Raw genomic sequence first — 22,588 nt, 5'->3', positions numbered from 1 at the left:
AGCATCGACTGCACAGCTGTATTACACACCTTAGATGCTAGTGCCTGCACCTGGTAGGCCCCTTCAGTAATGTCCATGAAACATACAGACAGAGCATGTAACTGTGAAACATTGTGACTCTTGATTACTGCTTGTCATCTAATATGTATTTTGGTAGACACTCTGATCCAAAGCAACTTACATTTTACCTTTCACACACATCAGAAGCAATTTTCTGTTCGGTGTGTTTCTCAAGGACACCTCAGCATGGACCAGCCAGTCACCAACAGCCTTCTGATTAGTAGATGACCCGTGCTATCAACTGAGATTCAGCGGTCCCTACATCACTTTCATTACTTCCCTTCAGTCAGATGTTTCTATGTGAAAATGTGATAGGTGCATAAAAGAAGTAGTTGTAAACATACTTTCCGTAATAACAAAAAATGTCCCAACTCACCTGGAAGGCTCCCTGCTCCAAAACAATCTAATGACAGTGTATATCATCATGTGAAACATGTCCTAAAAGAAGCTGGCATCAAGGAAATATGCAACATGAAAATATGACTACTTGCACTTTTCCAGCAAAAATAAAACAGACCTGTATATTTCCTTATGATCAGTTGAGAAACAAAACACATTGCTGATTTTGTTATATATATTATCAATATTAATGACTGGGCCTGTAAACAATGTCAGCGGAAAATAAATTAACCGTTCAAAAACAGTTGGATGATTGTAGGCAAGAAAAATCTAAAGTGATCCTGTGTCAGCAGCAATACTATGATATATGAACCTGTCATCCTTTTTTTGTTTTAAATAAATACTACATGTCTGTCTGTCAAAAATGCATTGGATGTTGTAAAATTATATTAAGTGCAATATATATAAACTATGTCATGTTAAAATACAGTAGAGAAAACCACTTGAACTATTCACCATCTTGTCCCTCAGAAATCAAATTCTGGATGTTGCAAATCTTACTCCAGCTGAATGAAGGTAAAACAGAAATCCTTGTATGTGAAACCCATGTCAGTTGACAGCGTTACACGTCAGGCCTCCAAAAGCTATTAATTCATTTCTTATGTAAACAGCTTTAGTGCCAGCAGCTGTTTGTCTCTCAGCAGGCCTTAGTAAGACCCCCACAGCACTGACAGCTCTGGGGAGAAAAATGACATGTACCCACAGACTGACAAAAAAACTCCATTTTAACCTTTATTCGGCTTGTTATTGAATGTTAAAAGATACTGGGCTTTAAAATTAGTGAAAATAATCTGCTAGTGAGGAGAGAAGGTTTCTTTGAGAATATGAGAATTTCTGAGTAATAGGTGTCAGTAAAAACTCAAATCGATATGAAAAAAATATCACAAAATATCACACTAATTTAATAAATTAAAAAACTGGAAGTAGTATACAAATATATGCCATACTGTAATTTACATGTCAGATTTGCTGCTGTCTAATTGCTGGGTTGTGACAGATTTTGAAGATGTGAAACAAGGCCATGGGTCAAAATCCAAGGAGAGCCTTCTTGTAAATAAAAATCTGGCTGTGGTCCATTCCACAAACTATAAGAGAGCTCAACCTGAATTCTAAACATGTGAGAGTGCATTTTGGTGAGAAAAGTCTTCACTACTAACACTCGTGTTCACACAGTGACCAGACTATATGCCATCTGGATCATACTCAGTGTTTGTTTAACGTCACGCAGATGCTCTGAAGATGTTGGCTGCCACTCTTACCGTAGGTAGTCTCTCCGGCACAGGATGAGGTTGGCTTTGGTATAGAGTGTGGAGCCCACCTCGCCCAGCCTGCAGTCACAGCAGGCACACTTGAGGCAGTCCTCGTGCCAGTACTTATCGAGGGCCTTCAGCAGGTAGCGGTCCTTGATCTTCCGGTTGCAGCCGGCACAGCCTTTTGGCTTGGTGTCCGGCTGGACGGAGAGCATTTGTATACCTGGGAGGGGTACAGAGAGAAGCTTCAAGCACTCATCGAACCCTGGTGCACTGCTAACTGAGGAGGCAGCAGATGTTTTCTTAATAATGACGCCCTCACAGTGAAAGAAAGAAACACACAAAAACTCGAAGACACGATGAAGCTACATGATCAAGCAAGGAATGTGACCCATTAAAAATACCATTTAACGTTTGATGATTTTTTTTTAGTATAGTTTAGTTAAGTTTAGTTTGGTTTAGTTGATGATAAAAGTGAAATGATGACAGATACAAGTCCACTGATATTTCAAGGATAACAGAAACTCGTTTTCAATATGCTATTTGATGATTAAGCAGCAACGGTTCTATTCGTACAGTATTCATGTGTTCAGTATTCATACTGTAAATTTCCTATATGTATACTAGGTATCATATATGTACATAATGAGCTAAGAGTATGCAGAGCTGTATCCCAATTCTCACGATTTTTAATATGTAGTGTGTTCTCACTGGAAAAGGGACAAAATTAAGTATACTCAAAAAGTCTGTTTACAGCCTAAAGACTGTCTGGTTTTTGAGTATGTTGTTCCTTTGCACACTTCACAAGGAGCTGCAAAGACCTAACAAATGTGTAAGTGATGAGACAGCTTCAGGAAGTTCACACAAAGGAAAAAAAAATAAGTTTAATTGGCAATGGTATTCATAAGTCAGAGTTTAGCTGTGTCTTAATTCGATACTCCACACATTAGGTATATTATTCATGAAGTCCAGTGTATGGAAGTATACTAAAATTACAATTATATAATTTTTAGTACATTAAGTACACTGTTCAGTACGCAGATTAAAAATCACCAGATTTTTGAGTGTTGTTGCACAATGCAATACATAAAGGAAATGGAGCAGCTGCTCATAGCTGCACAAAATTAATATAAATTACAAATGATGATGAGACATGTCATATATTATTTCCTGTTAGTGTAAAATACTTTGATTTCTTGAATACTAAGTGATTAAACAGTATGCCATAACAATTAATATACAGCATACAGTTAGTATATAGTACAAATTGGGGACACAATCAGGTCTGTTTTAAATCCAAAGACTATATCTAACATTGAGAACACACACCAGTGTTAGCTTCAACCCAAGTCTATCAAAATAAAACAGATTGAGGATATAACTGGTGATTTCACCAATTAGCACATTAGTCTTTATGTCTTTAAGATGTGGTATGTTACGCAAGAAACACATACTCTTGCACTCCACTTTTCATGGAAAATAGTTTGCATTATCCTGGCCTTAACTAAAATATTTGACCTATGTTTTACAGCATGTAAGTAATTTTAAGTAAAGCTTCACAAAACAGGTGTGGCTGTAATTCCATTGTCATTTGAAGACAACAGAAATTCATAACAATATTAAGCAAAACTCTAATTTAACATCCGTGTGTATATATACATTGCTGGCAGCAATAGACTGTAACAAAGAAGTGCATGCAGACTGTTTAGTGGTCAGCAGGCTGAGCTCTGACCTAACAGCAGCTGACAGTAGATCACAAACTAACACCAACAGCAGAACAATTTAAGTGTTGTGAGACCAACAAGCGGCCCACACAGACACAAAGCCACAGTTTCACATTTCTTTCTGGACACTTTTTTTCTTACGTTGACCTCTTCTGTGTTTAAAGGGGCGTGGCTACAGGCGAGAAGCTTTGCAGCGTCCGTATTGTTTGGCCTGAACTGACTGTGGAGAGCCTTTGTTGGCCCACTGGGGGCTAGAAGGGGGGGACAATGTGGCTTCGTACCAGACTGGAATTAGTATTCTCCTACCATTCCCTGAGGAGAGGCACACCCCCACTCTCCTTTGTGCCCCATTCACCACACTCACACACACACACACACACACGCACTTGCACACACACACACGCACACACACACAAACACACACACACGCTCCATATTTCTTAAGGTATAGTTGCAGTTTTACTCATTTTGAAACAGTGAAACTTTCTGTTTGCCATTTTCTTCCAAACATGTCAATGAGCAAATTGCATTACTGATATTTCTCACACTATACCATTTTAGTGTGGAAGCACACTTAAAATGTTTCTGAATGTTTTTTGGTCCATTTATTACTTATCAAATCACGACTGCAGATCATTGCTAAAGAGGTGCTGTAGTGTTTTACTTTTTCAGATGTTTGTTCCTACCTTCCTGGCAGCCAGTGGTTTCCATTAAATTCACTACAAACAACTTACAGAAACTTGTAAGTTGTTCCATCTCAGTGAAAATCATGTCAGCTGATATGTTATTATTACAGTCTGTACACAGTATACTGACCACACACTTTCTTGAACCTGATGTTCACTGGAATGGATGATCTACCTCAAGTAGGTTTCAAGTTTCTGCGAGTTGTAATACTGTCAATGAACAGAAACCAGTGGCTGCCTGGAAATACATTTCAAAACAGAACAAACTAAGCCACAATGACAGTGAGGAACATTACACCTGAGTTGTAATAAATGGGCTCAAAACATAAAAAAGCCACTTCTTAAATAGAAAATGTTGTCCCTGTACATAAAGATCAATTTTCCTCACCTGCCACACATTGTTTTATAAAAAACTTTGATAATAAATAATTTGCAAAGACAGTATCAAACTGGTTACAGTGTGGCGAGCAGCTCAGCTCATTTGTTCCAGTGCGTTGGGGTTGCTGATTTGTTAATTGGCTGGATTTAGAGAGCACGGCTGCTCGGCCGGCTGCTCTCCGCCGCGCCTCTTCAGCGGCACTGATCCGTCCAGCCTCCTTAACACTACAAAGTCCCCGCCACTCATTACCAAACCAAAGAAAGCAGAGCTTCGACTCCCCTTTTACTGTGCAATCCACTCAGAGGAAAAGGGGAGAAGCATGGAAGGAATTTGGCCACTTCGCTCTTCCGATTACCGGGGGAAGCGCTCAACAAAAGCTTAATTTTCCATAAAGGAAGGGAAATCACAGCTGCTCGAAGCCCCTAATGATATCTGTTTTATTTGCTCGCTGGCTCGTATCCTCCCTTTCCTCATTTCCACTCTCTCATTGTGGGCTTCGAGGCTGCTGCCGCTGCGCGTCCCCGGCCACATGTATCATCATCTGAGCCCTGAGCGGATGGAGGATGATGGAGGGATGGAGGGGAGAATAGCCTGCTATTTCAGTCCCAGCTGTTCGGCAACGAGATGCTGGCATTTCACCCTATCAGTTTAATTACTGTTGCCATGGCAGCGGAGTGCTGGTAGAGGCCAATAACGGATTTAACGCAGAGACTCTATTTGACATGCAGCTTTCATAAGCACATAACGAAAATTGGAGCCGTTATGAACGCGGGAACATATCAGCTGCATGATCACTAACATAACATCAGAGCATATCTTAATGAAAGGTAATCAGTGGAATAACAGATAAAATGGATCAGGTTAGAGCGGCAGCAGGTCAGATCTGACTCGTCGACGCACAGAGATGCTGTAACTTGTCGACGCAGAACACACTAAATACACATGAAACGTGCGGTTCATAGAAGCCAAAACGCAAAGAATGCGCCTTACCGAAACTTTTCTCCCTTTTCTGCATTTGTTGAGCCGCTTCAGCAGCCGAAGCACCACCATGCAACCCGGAGCCGCCTGGTCCGGAAAGCAGCTGTCTGTAGGCAGGCTGGGATCGGGCTTTGTTAGAGAGAGAACAATCCAGCACGACGATCAGAGAGGAATGAAAAGAAGGGGGAACACCGGCCAACAAAACGCAGGCGGAGGAGCTACAGCGAGCTGTTTTGCTGCCGTCGGGCGTTACACGGCGTTTGAAAGCACGTTTATCGCCGACCGGAGCTGTATGTACGATGGGACGCAAGCAACGAATGACAGGACGACAAAGAGATGCTTCTCCTCCGCGGCGCAGCGACCATCTAATCCTACTGGCCACCTAATCACAGCGGCTCCTACTGCACGCTGCTTCGCTAATCAGCTCTTTGACGTGCCACTGGGCACCGCGCACACAGCGACAGTTCGCTTTTCCCAGCATCACCACAGGAACATAACATGCTCCCCCGACACTGTTTTCACTCATAGTCTATATTTAGATGTAGGCTAATACTCATGTATTCATGAAATCTCAATCCGTATAGTTTGAATGATTATGAGAATTAAGTACCAGCAAGGGCTGTTCAAAATGCAAAAAAAATGTCAAAATAGAAACGTCTCCAGCTTTCTCACCTTTCTTAACTAGTTAAGCAGAATCCTGAACTCCAGCAGCGGATTCCAGCTACAGATCCCCTCTGAGCAAAAAAAGTTCACCAAACTGACATCGCATGTGGGACCGCACTGATCATCAGGATGGAAATAATGAACTCCACATGGATCAGAGCCACCGGTTTGTTGGATAGCCTACTACCCAGCTACAGGTGTTCATCCGCCCGCCGTGGACCATGCAGGGAGTGTGTGGGGCTCAGGCCGGCGTCCCAATGCATCAGCGTCCGAGTGGCAAGAGACGGGAGAAGTATACCTTTATTTTGTCCAAATCCCCAGTCCCTCACCGGTGAATCATTAGACTACCAATACGCCAAGATAAGGTCATTTACTTATTACGAGCTGCTCCACTATAACAGAGAGCATGCATCGCGTGCGCGCCTCCGGAACGCCCACTTTTTCCAACGTCCCTCATTCTTGGAGCCGCGGTGGCGCGCAGACGCACGACACTCATTACATTATAGAGACAGAAACACAGGTAGGTTTGTTTAGAGGTGCATACAGAGCAGCCAGTGTCAGCACTAGTTCTTATCGGCATTTCTTTAGTTTAAAGCTGCTCTCTGGTGCCCATTGTTACACCTGACGGGCACCTGTCCTTCAATAATTATACCAGAGAACATTCAAACCTATAGATCTCAACGGCAGCAAAGTAAAGCCCAGACAGTGTTAAAGTGAGGTGCAGTCTCACTATTTAAACAGGAGCTCAGATGTGTACATAGAGGTGATTCCAGGACAAACACCAGCTCTCCAACATCTGACTGCATGAGGACCAATCACCCGCATCATGAGATGCAGTCAGACTGATGGTATAATGTGTTATACTTAACTGGGCTGTTCAAGTCAAGTTCATTAGGAGCCAGAATTAATGAACCTTAAAACAATTAGTCTGTGCACAAAAGCGAACGAAGACTACCAGTCAACCGTTTGTTCATAGCATGTGTATTTTTTGGTTACCATGCGGTGTTTTTCCATTCAATTCAGTGACAGACTGGTGTGAAAATAAGAATATCTGAGTGCAAATAAGGAGGATGCTGTGGAAGGAGGAGACACAAGTCAATAGTTGGCATGCTGCTCCAGCCTAAAATGCAGCGATAATGAGATGGGTCATAAAATGCTCTCTGCGCCATTATGAGTGATGAGATGCATTAAAGCTGACAGGGTATTACCTGCCAGTAATTAGGTTTTGTCATGGATTGAATTATTTCAAGGCGGCCTATCTTGGCAATCATGCAATTTGCTGCAGAGGTGTGTAGTGTGTGTGAGACTGTCACCTCTCTCCCGGTGCCCTTCCACCTTCCTTTCACTCACTGCGTTCCACCAATTATTCATCCTCCGTATAAATGGAAAATAGAGACAAGAGGCAGTAGTGTAGGTGGAGGATGGAGGAGACCGTCAAATGGCGCGGATCAAGTCTCTTTATCCCGACGAAAACACGCACACATGTATGCGCAAACGGACAGAGGAGAAGCTTGTTATGTTTGTACCTGAGCCAGCCCTCCGTCTCTGACTCTAATGAAGAAATAAAATGACAGCGGGGACCTGCACCAAAACCCGACACTACATCCTCAGCACCGTCGGCGGCTTCATTTAACCTCCGATGACTGGTTTATCAGAGAAGAAAGCCTTTTTCCTGGGGAAGCCAATTATTTAGATGTCGTTTCCTCAGCAGGTATATGCTTGCTGTGTTTATGTCTTCTTGCGGAGCTTGCCCGAGACTTGGAGCGCAGCCGTCATTCTGCGGAAAGCGTTTTTTAAACTCACAAATACAACAGAGGACTGCACACGTACCTTTGAAGTACAGCCAGGGATGCCCAAAACAAATGGTGACGGTCACTGCAGCGGTGTGTCTTCTCTGTTTTCTTGACTTTGATTCAAAGTGTCCACGAGGCAACTTTCTCAAAACTCGTTCAACTCCAAACTGTCTAAAGAAAACTTGGCGGAAAGAGTTAGAGAACAGTTGCTTCTCCCCTCAAGTTCCTGGGATGTCGGAGCGCCCTAAACTCGGCTCCCCCCCCGCGGCTCTGCTTAGTCCCGGACCCCGCTCACAGGGCGTCTCTCCTTTCCCTTGTTACTTTCTCACCTTCCCTCCCCTGTCTGTCTGTGTGTCTCTCTGGTTCTCTGGAAGGGAAAAGCGGCAGAGAGTCGAGCCTCCTCTCCTATTTAAGCCCCTCCACCAGGTCCCCAGTCAGCAGCACACTCCAGCTCATCCAAGAAGCTGACAAGCACCGTTAGGGAAGGCAGCGCATGTTGCTCTAATGGACCTCATTAAGCTCTACTTACAGATGTTCTCTTAACATAATTGATCTGCAGCGAGTTGAGAGGACGGCAACCTATTCCCCAGCCCCCAATTATGGCCCGGTAATTAGATCCCCAACCTCCAGTTCTCCACATTCACCCTTCTAACATTCCGAAATATCAAAGTATCTCTTTCTCTCAAGGCGACCCCCCCACCACCACCTCACCTCCACGTCTCCTCCCTCCTCCCCCTCCCACCCACAAGACACTATTGACAGTCAGATCTGCTAACCTTTGTAGTGAAGCCAGACTTAGGAGTGCACTCACTCCAATTGACAGAGCTCACTCACTCCTCTATTCCTCCTGTCTCTCTCCTTGCCTTTTTCTACCCGCAGGGAGAAAGAGACAGTAAAAGAGAGACAGAGTGAGTGGCACAGATGGAGAGAGAAAGAGAGAGGAAGGGAAAAAAGTAAGTTAGCACTTTCCATAAAGGCTTGTAATGATAATATCTGTCAGGGGAGAATATTTTTTCCAGTGTCTTTTATCTTAAATAATTCCTCTGATGGCAACTTTGAGCAGAGAGAGGAGAGCTGATGCTGGGAACCGGTGAGAAGTGATAGTGCAGCTTTTATAATGCCAATCAGTGCCACTCCTATCACCCATCTAATTAGTCAGCGTGCTAAAACTGGGGAGATGGTAATGTCACGCTTTTGCACTTTAAAAAGAAGGCAATTTTCACACTGATGCATAATAAACTATTTGTGATTGGGTTTAATCAAGTATTTTCTGAGCAGCAATGTTGGATAAAATGTTCTCACATCTTTATGTTGTCACGGATGATGACCCAGATTGAAATGTTGCTTCATGTGTGTGTGTTTCCACAACAGCACACATCAGTGTGTGAAACTGTTGTGCTTGTATGCGGCCTGCAGCTCCTGACTGAGATCATGATGGTGACAGTATCGGTATATGCATTGTTTCTGTTAGTAAGCACAGATGTATAGTTTGCTGTTTAAGATACTTTCCTATGTTTGAGGTCAAGTTTAAAGGTCACAAAAGTCTTGTAATATTCTATATATTTTTTATTGTCAACAATTCTCATGTTCAGACACGAACTAACTATGAACTCATCCTTACAAGTACAGTGTGTGTATCACATCTGATATATCTTATTCCTCTGTGCCATAGTGCTCCATTTTTGTCCAAAAACTACTAAAAACACTCACGGGTGACATGTTCTCATTACCATCAACACACACACTGCAATCTACCTACGGGCAATTTAGAGTCACCAATTACCCTAATCTGCATGTTTTTGGTCTGTGGGAGGAAGCCAGAGAGAACCCACGCAGGCATGGGGGTAACATACAAACTCCACATAGAAGGGCCCCAGCCGGCCAACGGGTTTGAACCCAGAACCCTCTTGCTGTGAGGCAACACACTGCACCGCCGTGCCTCGCATGGAGGTTCCATGTGAATCTTAATTTGCTCGTAGGTTTGAATGTGAGTGTGAATGGTTGTCTGTCTGTATACTGTATGTCATCCCTGTGATTGACTGGCAACCTGTCCAGGGTGTACCCTGCCTCTTGCCCAATGTCAGCTGAGATTGGCGCCAGCTCCCCCACGACCCTCTAGAGGATAAGCAGTATAGAAAATGGATAGATGGATGGATGGACACATACTGTAGTTTACACTGTCCTGCTGGTAGAAATACTCACTTGAGCAGTGGTTCCCAACGTTTTTGGCCCGTGACCCCTTAAAATAAAGCAAAGTCTACCTGGGACCCCTCCTCACACGTTGATTCATCGGTTAATCATTTTGTCCATAAAATGTCAGAAAATAGTGCAAAATATCCATTAAAATTCCCCACAGTCCAAGGTTACATCTTCAAATGTCTAATTTTGTCAGACCAACAGTCCAAAACCCCAAAAATCAAATAAACATTTTGTTTGACACAGCAATAAATCATCACATTAGAGAAGCTGAAACTAGCTTATTTTTTATATTCTTGCTTGAAAAAAGACTAAAATGATTATTCAGTTACTAAAATAGTTGCTGATTAATCTTTTGTCGATAGTATAATCGATTAATCAACCAACTTTGCAGCTGTAGAAAGAGGACTTATTTTGTTTTATTTGAACAACTTTTAATGGCTTGAAGAGGTAAAATGCAGTAATCCAGAAGAAATAAAGCAAAAATTAGAAGAAAGCTCGAACAAAAAAATATCACAATTTTTTGTGTACAAAATGTGTTTTTTTTTTCTGCATCCTATCTTGTCCTTTAATCTCGCAACCTCTTTGGTTAATCCAGTGACCCCTTGTGAGGGTCCCGACCCCCAGGTTGGGAAATACAATAGTCCCTAACAAATGCACTATTTCCTACTGTTTCAGTAACATTTGCTAAAAACTACATTGTCCAGCTGTTTTAGTAAATTACTGAAAAAACAATGGTCCAAAACTGGACCTTGTGGATAGACGTCGTTCCAATATAAACACAAGGAAACAGAAGAATTAATTAAGAATTACAGAGTTACAGTTAAGTTTAGAGTCAGATTAAGAGCCCACAGACAACTACATGTTGTTTCACCCATTTAATGCAGTTCCTCTTTATTCGTCACTACTTCCTCTTCTTCTTTCACAAGTAAAACACTACAGGCTGACAATGCCAGTGCAAAGCAACACTGTGCAGTGCCAGCTGCAACCATTTCTTAGACATGTTCTCACACTGCATTCAGAGCATAATATGAGACAGTGTAAAAATATTCACAGTGGTGTGTAAATGGTAGGCTAGATGGTTTTGTTTGTCTTTCTTCATCTAAACCATCGACCTGTCTCTTAGACCCCATCCCAACTAGGCTGCTTAAAGAAGTCTTACCCTTAATTAGCACTTCTTTATTAGATATGATCAATCTGTCTTTAGTAACAGGCTATATACCACAGTCCTTTAAAGTAGCTGTAATTAAACCTCTTCTTAAAAAGCCTATTCTTGATTCAGGCATCTTAGCAAACTATAGACCTATATCTAACCTTCCATTTATTTCTAAGATCCTTGAGAAAGCAGTCGCCAATCAGTTATGTGATTTTCTACATAACAATAGTTTATTTGAGGATTTTCAGTCAGGATTTAGAACGCATCATAGCGCAGAGACAGCACTGGTGAAAGTTACAAATGACCTCCTAGCTGCATCAGACAGGGGACTTCTCTCTGTGCTTGTCTTGTTAGATCTTAGCGCCGCATTCCACACAATTGATCATCAAATCCTATTACAGAGACTGGAAAATTTAATTGGCATCAAAGGAACTGCATTCAGCTGGTTTAAGTCCTATTTATCAGATCGATTTCAGTTTGTACATGTTAACAATGAATCCTCCATGAAGGCAAAAGTTAGACACAGAGTTCCACAAGGTTCTGTACTTGGACCAATACTATTCACCTTGTGTATACTTTCTTTAGATAATATTATTCGGAAGTACTCCATCAATTTTCATTGCTATGCAGATGATGCCCAAATATATTTATCTATGAAGCCAGATGAGACCAATCCGTTAACTAAGCATGACTTAAGGACATAAAGACTTGGATGACCTGCAATTTTCTGCTACTAAACTCAGACACAACCAAAGTCATTATCTAATGATAAAGCTACTCTGGATGGCATTACCCTGGCCTCCAGCACCACTGTAAGGAATCTGGGAGTTATTTTTGATCAGGATATGTCCTTTAACTCTCACATAAAACACATTTCAAGGACTGCCTTTTTTCACTTACATAATATTGCAAAAATCAGGCACATCCTGTCTCAACAAGATGCAGAAAAAATAGTCCATGCATTTGTCACTTCCAGGCTGGATTATTGCAATTCATTATTATGAGGCTGTCCTAAAAAGTCTCTAAAGACTCTCCAGCTGGTCCAGAATGCAGCTGCTTATGTACTGACAAAAACTAGAAAAAGAGATCATATTTCTCCCATTTTAGATTTGCTGCATTGGCTTCCTGTAAAATCTAGAATAGAATTTAAAATCCTTCTCCTCACCTACAAAGCTCTTAATGGTCAGTCACCATCATATCTTAAAGAGCTCATAGTACCCTATTATCCCACTAGAACACTGCACTCCCAGAATGCAGGCTTACTTGTGGTTCCTACAGTCTCCAAAAGTAGGAGGCAGAGCCTTCAGCTATCAGGCTCCTTTTCCTGTGGAACCATCTTCCAGATTCGGTCTGGGGGCAGACACCCTCTCTACATTTAAGAGTAGGCTTAAAACTTTCCTTTTTGATAAAGCTTATAGGTAGGGCCGACCAAGCTCGCCTTGGACCAGCCCTTAGGCCTAAGTTTAGGCTGCTATAGGCCTAAACTGTCAGGGGACTTCTCTTGATGCACTGAGCTCCTCTCTCCTCCTCTCCATCTGTATATTATTCATTACTACATGTTACTAACTTGACTTCTTCCCCGGAGTTCTTTGTGCTTTCTCATCCACAGGAAACACCAAGGACCAAGCTCTGGCCCGTGGCCGTGGGGACGTCCTTCTCCGGCCGTTACTGCTGTTTGTTGTTGCTAGTCATGTATCTGTTGTTGTTGTTGTTGTTGTTGTTGTTCTGCTTTTCTCTCTCTGTAAATTAAAGAGTATGGTCTAGACCTGCTCTATGTGAAAAGTGCCCTGAGATGACTTTCGTTGTGATTTGGCGCTATATAAATAAAACTGAATTTAAGTGAATTTCTGTTTTTTTGGACAATGAACATACATACTACTGATTAGTTTACTTCCTGTAAAAATATAGTTTGTAACTGCCCTCCAGAAGTACACATATAATCATTTTGTGATCCAATGCCACTATCAGCAGGACATCATTTGTCAGTCCCTTTCAAAACTGGAAACCAGCAGCACTATGTTGATGAGAGCAAAGTCTGTGGTATGTAAAACCAAAACAATGAGCTCAAAGAGGCTAAAAAGCTCAGTAGAGCTGTGGGTTTGTCACTTTGAGCAACAGCTTTTACATTCCACATAGTCTTTTGTTAATATGAAAAAAAAAAAATATATATGACACATATTTACAGCTTTAACAGCTTTAAGTAAAAGTAGCAATAGCACAACATAAAAATACTCCATTACAAGTAAGTCTTGTGTGATAATTTTATTTTTTATAATTTTTATCATTGTCCAGAATGGTCCCCTCAGTATATTGTATATTTTTACTCTGAACTAGTTATCTTTCAAACTAACATGTATTTAATTGAGGCAAATTTACTTTACAATATCTTTGAACTGACAGTGTGTGTGTGTTTTGCATGTTAATTCTTAATCTGAAAAGTAACTCACAACTACAGCTGTCAGATAAATGCAATAGAAATAAAAAGTAGCATAAAATGGACATACCTCAAAATTGCACTTAAGTACAGAGCAAATAATTTAAATTCCACCACTACTTCTCACCTGAGAAAAGTGAGATGCCAATGCAAATTCATAGTATGATTGTCTGCATTGCATCTAGATAACTTGCCAGTCAAATCTAGTGTTCAGTAAGTTTACAGGATTTTACCTTTGATTTCCTGCTGATGAATTTTTTTTGTTTCTGTCTGTTCAGCTATGTCTGCTCATCTTTACTACCCGCCTCTTTTTCTCCAATTTATTCCAAACACCCTGGAAATGTTAAACATATGACCCACAAACATATCACTCCGTGTGAGGATTTTTCCAATGACAGCAGGTGCTCAGAAAAGCTGATGTAAAGGTTTTCATGAATTGGCTGTAGGCTGACTCACAACAAGCAACAGAGAGGAACAATACGAAATACTGATATCAAGCTGTCATTATTACCAGATGAAAGTTGCTTATCCCATCAGTAACATTCCACTTCCTTTAAAATTAACATTTTCTTTAAGCGAATCTCCTCTCTGAGGGCTTTGACATTTACTAGAGGACACTCCATTTCCTCACTGCTATCATTCTCCTCCCACATAGAGTCCTCACAGGCCATCCAGGAACTTACGGGTTGGACACTGGACTCCGGTCCTCCAGCCCCTCACACACACACACATACTCACACACACATACACGCCCTCTTCTCCCCCAGGGGGATAACCCAGGGGACTGTCTACACTAACGACCAGCAGAGCCTCTCCTTAAAGACACACTCAGTAATTGCTGCCAGTATACGACCTTCAAGTGGGGTCAAGGGATACGTAATTTTAATGACAACTTTTCCTCTCCCCCTCAGGCCAATTTTGTCTTTTGGCAGAGAGAGAAGTGGCAGAACTAAGTTCCAGAGCTATCTCTCAACAAAAAGTCAGAAGAATCACCTTCAGTAATAGGTCAGAAGGGAGCCCTCCAAATCTAAAGAATAGCTGGGCCAAAGAGTATTGACCCTTCTTATTACTCCACTGAGAGTTAATGGAGATTACTTAATTCAAGCACCTATTCATTTAGTCAGAATATAAAACAAGAACAGCAGCAGTCAAAGAGCTGGGACTACGTTAATAGGCTGTCTCATCCCCTCAGACTCTGAACAGCAAATAAAAGACAGTGGCCAGTGGCAAGTGGGAGATGGGGGAGTGGGAGAAACTGCAATCAAAGGGCAGCTACAGCTTTACCTTTTGGAAACACCTAACATTCATACTGAATTTGTGTTATTTTAATGAAACTCATTTGTAAAAAATGAATGCAATTTTGTGAATCAAAGAGGATATGATGTAATGATTGTTTAAACCATGTATGTTAAAGGTGTGCTGTGGAGCTTTCTTGTTAACAACATTTTTGTTTACATTAAGTGTTTCTCACCATGTTAGACTTGAGGTCTAACAAATGTGTCAAATGTATTCCCTTCCTCAAAAAACATTTGCAAAGACATTTTTTCTTCAAAGTTTGACTTCTGCATTGTTTAAATTCATGTTTACTAGCTTGCAGTCTTCTTCACCTGTGTATTGCATCATCCACATGCACACATGCATGTTTGTGTGTCATCATGCATGTGCATGAGAACAAACTAAATGTGGACCCTCATGAAAAGACATGTATAGTAGTGCAGCATAGTAGTGGTCAGAAACTCCACATGGCACCTTTAACTATACACATTAATACATCCCTTTACTTGTATTAGATGGAGGCAGGATCAGGAATTAGTGTGTAGCGGCCCTTAGGAAAAAAAATATAAAATTGATTTGCTTGTGTGGTTAGTTTCAATTTGTAGAACTTAATTTGTAGTAATATCAAAATGCTTAAGAAGTAAAAACTAGTTAATGTCCTTAAATATTTAATAGCAATTTATTAAGCTTGCTGACTCGGAAGTAAGCTACTCAAATTTTGTTTTTAAAATAACACATTTTTTGTAGAAGTCATGGCTGGATTCATCTGTAAGGAGGTCCCTGAGCAACACATTCTCACTCCCAACTCGTCACATACCGAAGTTTGTTCAGGACCCTGTGGCGTCACTTTTTAATGCACTGTGTACCCCTTTCAACATGCAGTATCACGGCAGTCACTGTTAAAAAATAATTATATTTTATGGTGCGACAACACTGTGGTTAAGGTCTGGTTAGGTTTAGGCACAAAAACCACTTGGTTAGGGAAAGATCATGGTTTGGGTTAAAATAAAAAATAAAATAAAAATGGCGAGGTGGTCTCAAACCATGCTCTCTGCTGATTTCCAACTTTTCCAACTTGATTTCCAACAACGTTGCAAGCCATCCACCAACCCCTCCACCTCCTAATGAGAAAGTCAGCTTATATAGATGTCATGTGAAGTACGTCACGTCAGAAATGTTAATATAATACATATTGTTGAAATGTTAATATGCTACATATTACAGGTGTTGAAATATAGATATTCAACGTATCTGTGGTTTGCAGAAACGTACAATGGCAACATTTTATTCTGGCAATCACGCTGAAATTACGCTGAAATGAAACCTTATATAGACATCATCGGTCTCATGGTGTCTATTTCAGACATTGTGAGTGTTCAACAGTCTATCAGACTACCCTGCATGTTGAAAAATGACACTAAAGGGGTACCCAGTGCATTAAAAAGTGACGCCATGGGGTCCTGACGAAACCTCAGTATGTGACGAGTTGGGAGTGAGAATGGGCTGCCCCAGGGTGACATTTGTGGGACCCCTATTGAGTGCCCTTGCACCCCCCTCCCACCCTTTCTGCTTTGTATATACCTGCCACCTCTACATTCATATCAAGTACAACACACTGAAAGACTTAAAAAAAACAACCAGAACTCTTATGCTGGGATAAAACTACCTAGATTGCTCTGTGTCAGTTAGCTGGCCAATTTGATTTAACATCACTTAATTTAGGACAATGCACAATGTGGGCACAGTGTAAACTAAAATAAGGTCTTAAAACTAGATTTCAACACAGAACCCTTCCGCAAGGAAGGGGTACAAGATAAAGTAATAATCCAAAGTAATATCCATAAATATTAAATATGATGAATGTAATATGTTAATATTAAACCTAGTTGACGAATGTGAGATCTGCATGTATGCAAATCATTATTTAAAAGGTGGACAAGTTTCTTTCTCCTCTTCCTGTTTTTTCTGTCTGCCATGTTAGTCTTGTGACCCTGGCAACTAGCTTACATGTTAAAACCTGACATTTATTGGTTAGAAGGCAATCTATGTAGTTATTACACTAAAGTGAAAATGACAACAGTTGCAGGAAGGTCAACAACATCTTTCAATACATCATATTGGTTTCTTCTGATTCAAAAAAGAAGCAAAATTCAAACTTTATCAACACTACCTTTATTTAGGAGGAATTATTTCAATCTGAAGTAATTATGTGATTATTTGTAATCCACCTGCTTATCCTTGTAAGTTAACAATATCATAGATGATAGAATATCTTTAAAATTGAATGACTATTTGATGTCAGGTAGGCTACAAAATTATATTACTGTTGAAAAGAGATTGGTGTTGGATAATATTGGGCAAATCTCTGGTGAACATGGTTCTCAAAAGAAAAAGCAATATATTCTAATCTGTATTTTCTGACAAATAGTAAAGATGCATTTTGTTACATTTCAAATGTAAAATTCAGGGACTTATTGATTGGAACAACACAATAACAAGTTTTTCCTTTGGCCTTCTGTGCAACGAATGCAAATTAAAGTTATGTACACGAGATTGAATTAGATTGGACATCAAAACAGCACTGTAAAATGACTGGAATTGAATCTTGTGAATATGTTATGGAGAAACAGACCTAACAAGGTCAAGACATCCGACTTTACTGTAGCTAGAGGAAAATAAAACACGGCCTGTTTCAAAATCAGCTCAAGAAGAAACTATTGAGGAATAAATATGAAGAGGGCTTGAAATGGAATGAAAGGTGTCAGTATGCTACATTTTTAATGGATAAGGTCTGGTTTACTACAAATAACCAAACAAGCAATTAGAAGGCCCATGATTATATTATATGCTGTTAGTATCTTAGTACCAGGCACATTTATATGGTCCCATTAGGTATCAAACAGAAAGAAAAACATCTTTAGTGAGTAGAATTGAATAAGTTGTGCATAATATTGTATTAATAAACAGTGTACACAAATCACTAATTCCTGAGCACAAATTAACTGAACATAGCATTAAATATATTGTACGTTTTAGTGAAGGCTGATGACTCAAAAAATTGGGGAGGACAGGAGGAAAACCAACATGGAATCTTGCAACAAACTGCATCATACTATATCATTTTTTAAATCAATTTTATATGCCAATAAAACAAGTGGTGAGAAGGTTGCTTCTCTAAAGACATTTAGCATATACATATTGTTTCTAAACAAATAAGTGCTTATTTAGCCCTGGAGTGGTACAGATGTGTCATTTCACCAACAAAGTTAACTTGATTTATGTTCTCATCAAAAACAGAAAAAATATCACATGATTTACATGTGTGTCCTACGTATGTTTCCTATGTTAGTGCGTAAAAAGTCTTATAGTCCAATATACTGCTCAGCTTAAAAACGAACAATGAAGAAATTGCCACAAGCAAGCAGCCAGACCTGCACACTCATTCACAAATCACACAACATCAGCAGGTGACTGAACCACTCAATTAAAAACTGGATCAATTCCATATGAATGAGTGAGTCCAGACAGCTCACTGTAACTCTTCAACAAGCAAACTGCCTACAGCACATTATGTGATCTCTTGTTCAGGAGATAAATTCAGCAGCCACAGAGAGACATTTAACAATCAGAGATGAAATTAGTGACCAAAGAGACAGAGAGCGAAAAGGTGTATCTGACTCACGTTACTTGATGTCGTCTTCTTTCTTTCATGGGGATGAAGTATCTATGTCTTGACATCCATTTGTGGCTGGTTTGGTTGGTCATCTTGTTTGTTTGTTAACAGAACTTTGTCGCTGCTGGTTAACCAGTCTGATATCATTAGCATCAATGACAAACAAGCTAACTCTCTCGGTTGTTTCATTTTAATTGTGTTGTTAATTTTCTGTTGTTGTTGAGAGGAGCTCACATCAGAGCAGCAGCATGTTGGGCTGCAGCACGTCACCATAGTCTCGCTATGGGTCCAGCCTGGACAGCTGAGGCAGCGATGCCCGAGGCAGCTCCAGCAGAGCAGAGCTCTCCATTCGCTCCCTAGCGGCATCCTGCTGCTGCTGTGCCCCCTAATCCAAATCCATTCTCCCGTTAGTTTAACAGCAGTCCTTAGCAGTCCTTTCTGGGCTGCTACAACAAGCCAACTGTTGCGTTGGCTAACACAAGCAGCTATGTACTGCTCGATAAAAGAAGGGAAAGTAACAGCTAAATCTGAAAAAAGGACATTTTTACTATCGCTTTACCATACAGTGGTAGAGAATTGCAGGTGAAGTGCTCTTTGGACCAATTCAATGTTAATATTATATTCTGGTTGTTGATTGGTTAGGGAGGATGTCCTTCCTGTCATTTTACACCCTGAGGAGGACAGCAGCAGCGTGTCCTCCTCTGCCCCATGGATGTATTATAAGAGTTGGATACTAGACCAAAAATGGTGCCCATTCAGTCCAACAAGTACCTCTCACCTGGCGCATACCCCAGAATATGTTTCTAGCCTCCGGGTTTGGTTACACGTTGTGTGGCCCACTGAATATGCACAGTATTGTTTCTCCCGCTCGGCCTATAGACATTAAATTGCGATGATGTCACAGATTTTTAAATTGCTTTTCTCGGCTTGAGGAAAGTTTTACAAATATAAAATCTCCATGGATCAAAAACTCATAATATAAAAAGTCAGACCTTGTTTGCAGTTTGAGGTGTCCTGTCAACAGTTTTACAGATGTGTCTTTTACATTGGTGGTCTATAGGGAAAATGCTTTTTGGGCTGCAGTGGGATTTTTCAATGCAAATTGTGAGTGACCACTAGGAAAAATTGGTTGCAAGGCTGAGCAGCGGAGCTCTATCCAGTAGGGATGTGCAGAGAGCCTAGTATTTGTATTTGTAGCTACATTTGTTGAGGCAGCAAAATTATTTATATTTGTATTTGAATAAAAGTGGAAATAGGTGTAAGAATACAGTTTTAGTTTTAGTTTTTATTACGCTTTTAATTTTAGGATATTAAAGTTTTGAAGTGTTTATGAATAATATAAACCATGTTACGAAGGAGGTCCCCACACCGGGTCTCGAACTCCAGTCTCCCAGATCATAGACAACTGCACTGACTACTGAGATAAAACCAAGTGTATTAGAAATGTGCAGACAGACCTCTACTTATTTATACACCCAGAACAAAGAGACAGCACAGCATATAACATTTAGAGAAGAACTTCAGTAGCAATTCTTGCTGTGCACTTTTCATTTATTGCCTATTTATTACAACCTAACTTTGTGTAAAGGAGAAGAGGAACAACAGGTTATGGATAGTCCCTTGAAAGCACTTCGCTTGTGTCAGTAGCACGGCTTTATCTCTGTGGAACACCCCGAACTCCGGGAGTGATGTCCAGATAAGGAAATGTGCGTCATGCAGCAAGTTGATGTGACTCCTCTCTGAAGACCTGCTGACAGACATAACAGCAGAGCAGAGGAGAGAGACTAGATAGCAATGTAACCAACCTGCAGCTGGTATTTGACATGTTTTTTTTCTTCCTGAAAACAAGTAATTTTTTAAATATTTGTACAAAATAAATGTTCGTAAAAAAAAAAAACACTATTTGTGCTTTGCCAAATAATAGGCCCAACCCTTCTATCAAGCTCTTATTATACATCCATGCTCTGCCCCCCACCACCACTTCACACACACTGCCCTTTCCCCTCTTGCCTGCCCCCCAGGTGTCGCTTATGAAGCAATTTAATAAGAATTTCAGTAATGGATTTTTTTTTCAAACAAGACAGAAAAAATATTTTATAAATGATACTGAGATTTGGTAATGGTTTATTTCAACCAATTACTCTTTTTTATATTTTGATCATCTCCCTCTTGCCTCTCAAAAATAGAGGAGGAGCAACCTCCTCTGCCTCTATGGAAGAGCCTCCTCTGGTACATTTTAACATAGAGAAAACATAGTCTTTAACAAACAAAAGTGCATTAAAATCCAAGCGGCTCATTTAGATTGTCCATGGCCTGTTATATAATGTAGTTGTGATGCTACAGCGATAATGCGGCCGTACTGGTCAGCTTTGGCTGCAGACGGTTACTTGCACAAATATTGGCTAATATATGTAGTATAAAATACAGTGATAGTTTTCAGACCATAGGATATCTAATCTAAATGAGTCACATGTTTTAACTCCAGTTTTGTTTTGATTTTAGACAAAGATACATGGATATACAGTACATAGATTTAGCCTGTTTGCTGGACATGTCCAAATGTCAATCATTGTTAAATGTTACATTCTGTTAATTAAAAATATAAGATCACAAATGAGTAAGACTGGCTCACTGGTTGGGCTGTAAACTACCTGCTGTCTCCTAACCTTCTCTCTATCAGCTGTGTGGCCCAGCTCATCTGCATAGTGCATCTCAGACAGACGCACATTTGTTATTCCTCTGGTTGCTTGTTTGGGCAGGAATATGAGGAAGTTCATTAGTGACAAAATTAATGAGATAACACAAAAAAAAAATAATTTTCAAAAGTCAACAGTTTAGACCATGCAGGGACTCACGGAATCTGCTCTGCCATGCCCATTTATGGCTGTTCACAGTTTTCTTTAAAAAAAAATGAAAAAGCTGGTGGAGCACACTGGGTAGTAGCTTAATTCTACAGGATCTAATAGGTTGACCCCTTACTTCCACGTCAAATCCAGGGTTTGCTCTGCCAAGATGACATGATGACAAAAATGCAGAAACTGAGCAGATAGAGAACAAAGGAAAGCCTGGGCCACAATTCCTCCTACAACTACAAACTACAAACTTCAAACATTGTTCTGTTCCTGCAAGTTCTCAAAACCTGTTTTGTTCAAATCTCTCAAATCTTAACTTTGGTCAATGCCAAATATGAGATATGGACAAAACCAATTTAACAAGCACTGTACATATAATACTGGAAAATAAGCTTTTAAAGTTCATAAGCGCTTGTAATCTTACCAGAATCCTTTAACATGTTGACATCAGTGGCTCCAAAACAGGATTGGAACATTTCACCAAACATGTTGTTCAGGCTCTTGAAAAAAACAGAAAAAGAAAAATGTAAACACTGTTGATATATGTTTGGATTTTTTTTAATAACTGTTTCTAAAAAAAATCTATTTCTGTGTTGTCTTTTGATCTTGTCATCCTTGTATTGTTCCATTCATTTTTCAGTGGTGTTGATTAACTGATTGGTAATTATACTAATTATTTTTCTTACGTTGGTTTCAAATAAAAATATATATAGTATAGTATATAAATATACTGAACAGAATATGTTTCATATCTGAATGTATTACTTAGATCCTTTAACATCAGGCACCCTCTCTGCATATTGGGGAAAGCAGCACTCCTAATTTTAGAAGCTCTCAGTTTGTTGCCAACTTTTGTGGATTCTGTGATTTCTACCCTGGAAGCAGTTTGCTTATGTTTGACTAAAATGAAAAGTGTTTTAGTCAATTAAGACTAGAAGAAAATGTTTATAGTTTTCTTTGATTAATACAAGACTAAAATGAATCAAGTTTACCAAAAATAAAAACTCACATGAACTTTTGATCTTAGGACAAAAATTTAAGTCTTAAAAAAGCTAAAAAAAAAAAAAAAA

General features: G+C 40.1%; 1 protein-coding gene across 3 annotated transcripts in view; it reads right to left on the bottom strand.

Annotated features, from left to right (window-relative positions):
* The window catches only part of lmo3 (LIM domain only 3), a 50,032-nt gene extending 41,425 nt beyond the window's left edge, over window positions 1-8,607 (bottom strand). Inside the window, exons 1-2 of one of the 3 annotated variants that reach the window (XM_044344084.1) lie at window positions 7,970-8,607; window positions 1,719-1,932 (exon numbers count right to left, since the gene is read on the bottom strand). In XM_044344084.1, the coding sequence (XP_044200019.1) occupies window positions 1,719-1,924 (206 nt within the window). In that variant the 5' untranslated portion in view covers window positions 1,925-1,932; window positions 7,970-8,607. Of the gene's footprint in view, window positions 1-1,718; window positions 1,933-5,488; window positions 5,843-6,148; window positions 7,207-7,969 lie in introns of those variants that run through there. The other 2 variants (XM_044344083.1, XM_044344085.1) reach the window with 2 other exon arrangements.
* Window positions 8,608-22,588: the final 13,981 nt, after the last annotated feature.

The sequence above is a fragment of the Thunnus albacares genome, chromosome 23 (genome assembly GCF_914725855.1).
Source record: "Thunnus albacares chromosome 23, fThuAlb1.1, whole genome shotgun sequence".
NCBI classification, from domain to species: Eukaryota; Metazoa; Chordata; class Actinopteri; order Scombriformes; family Scombridae; genus Thunnus; species Thunnus albacares.
This window is presented reverse-complemented; position numbering and strand designations above follow the sequence as displayed.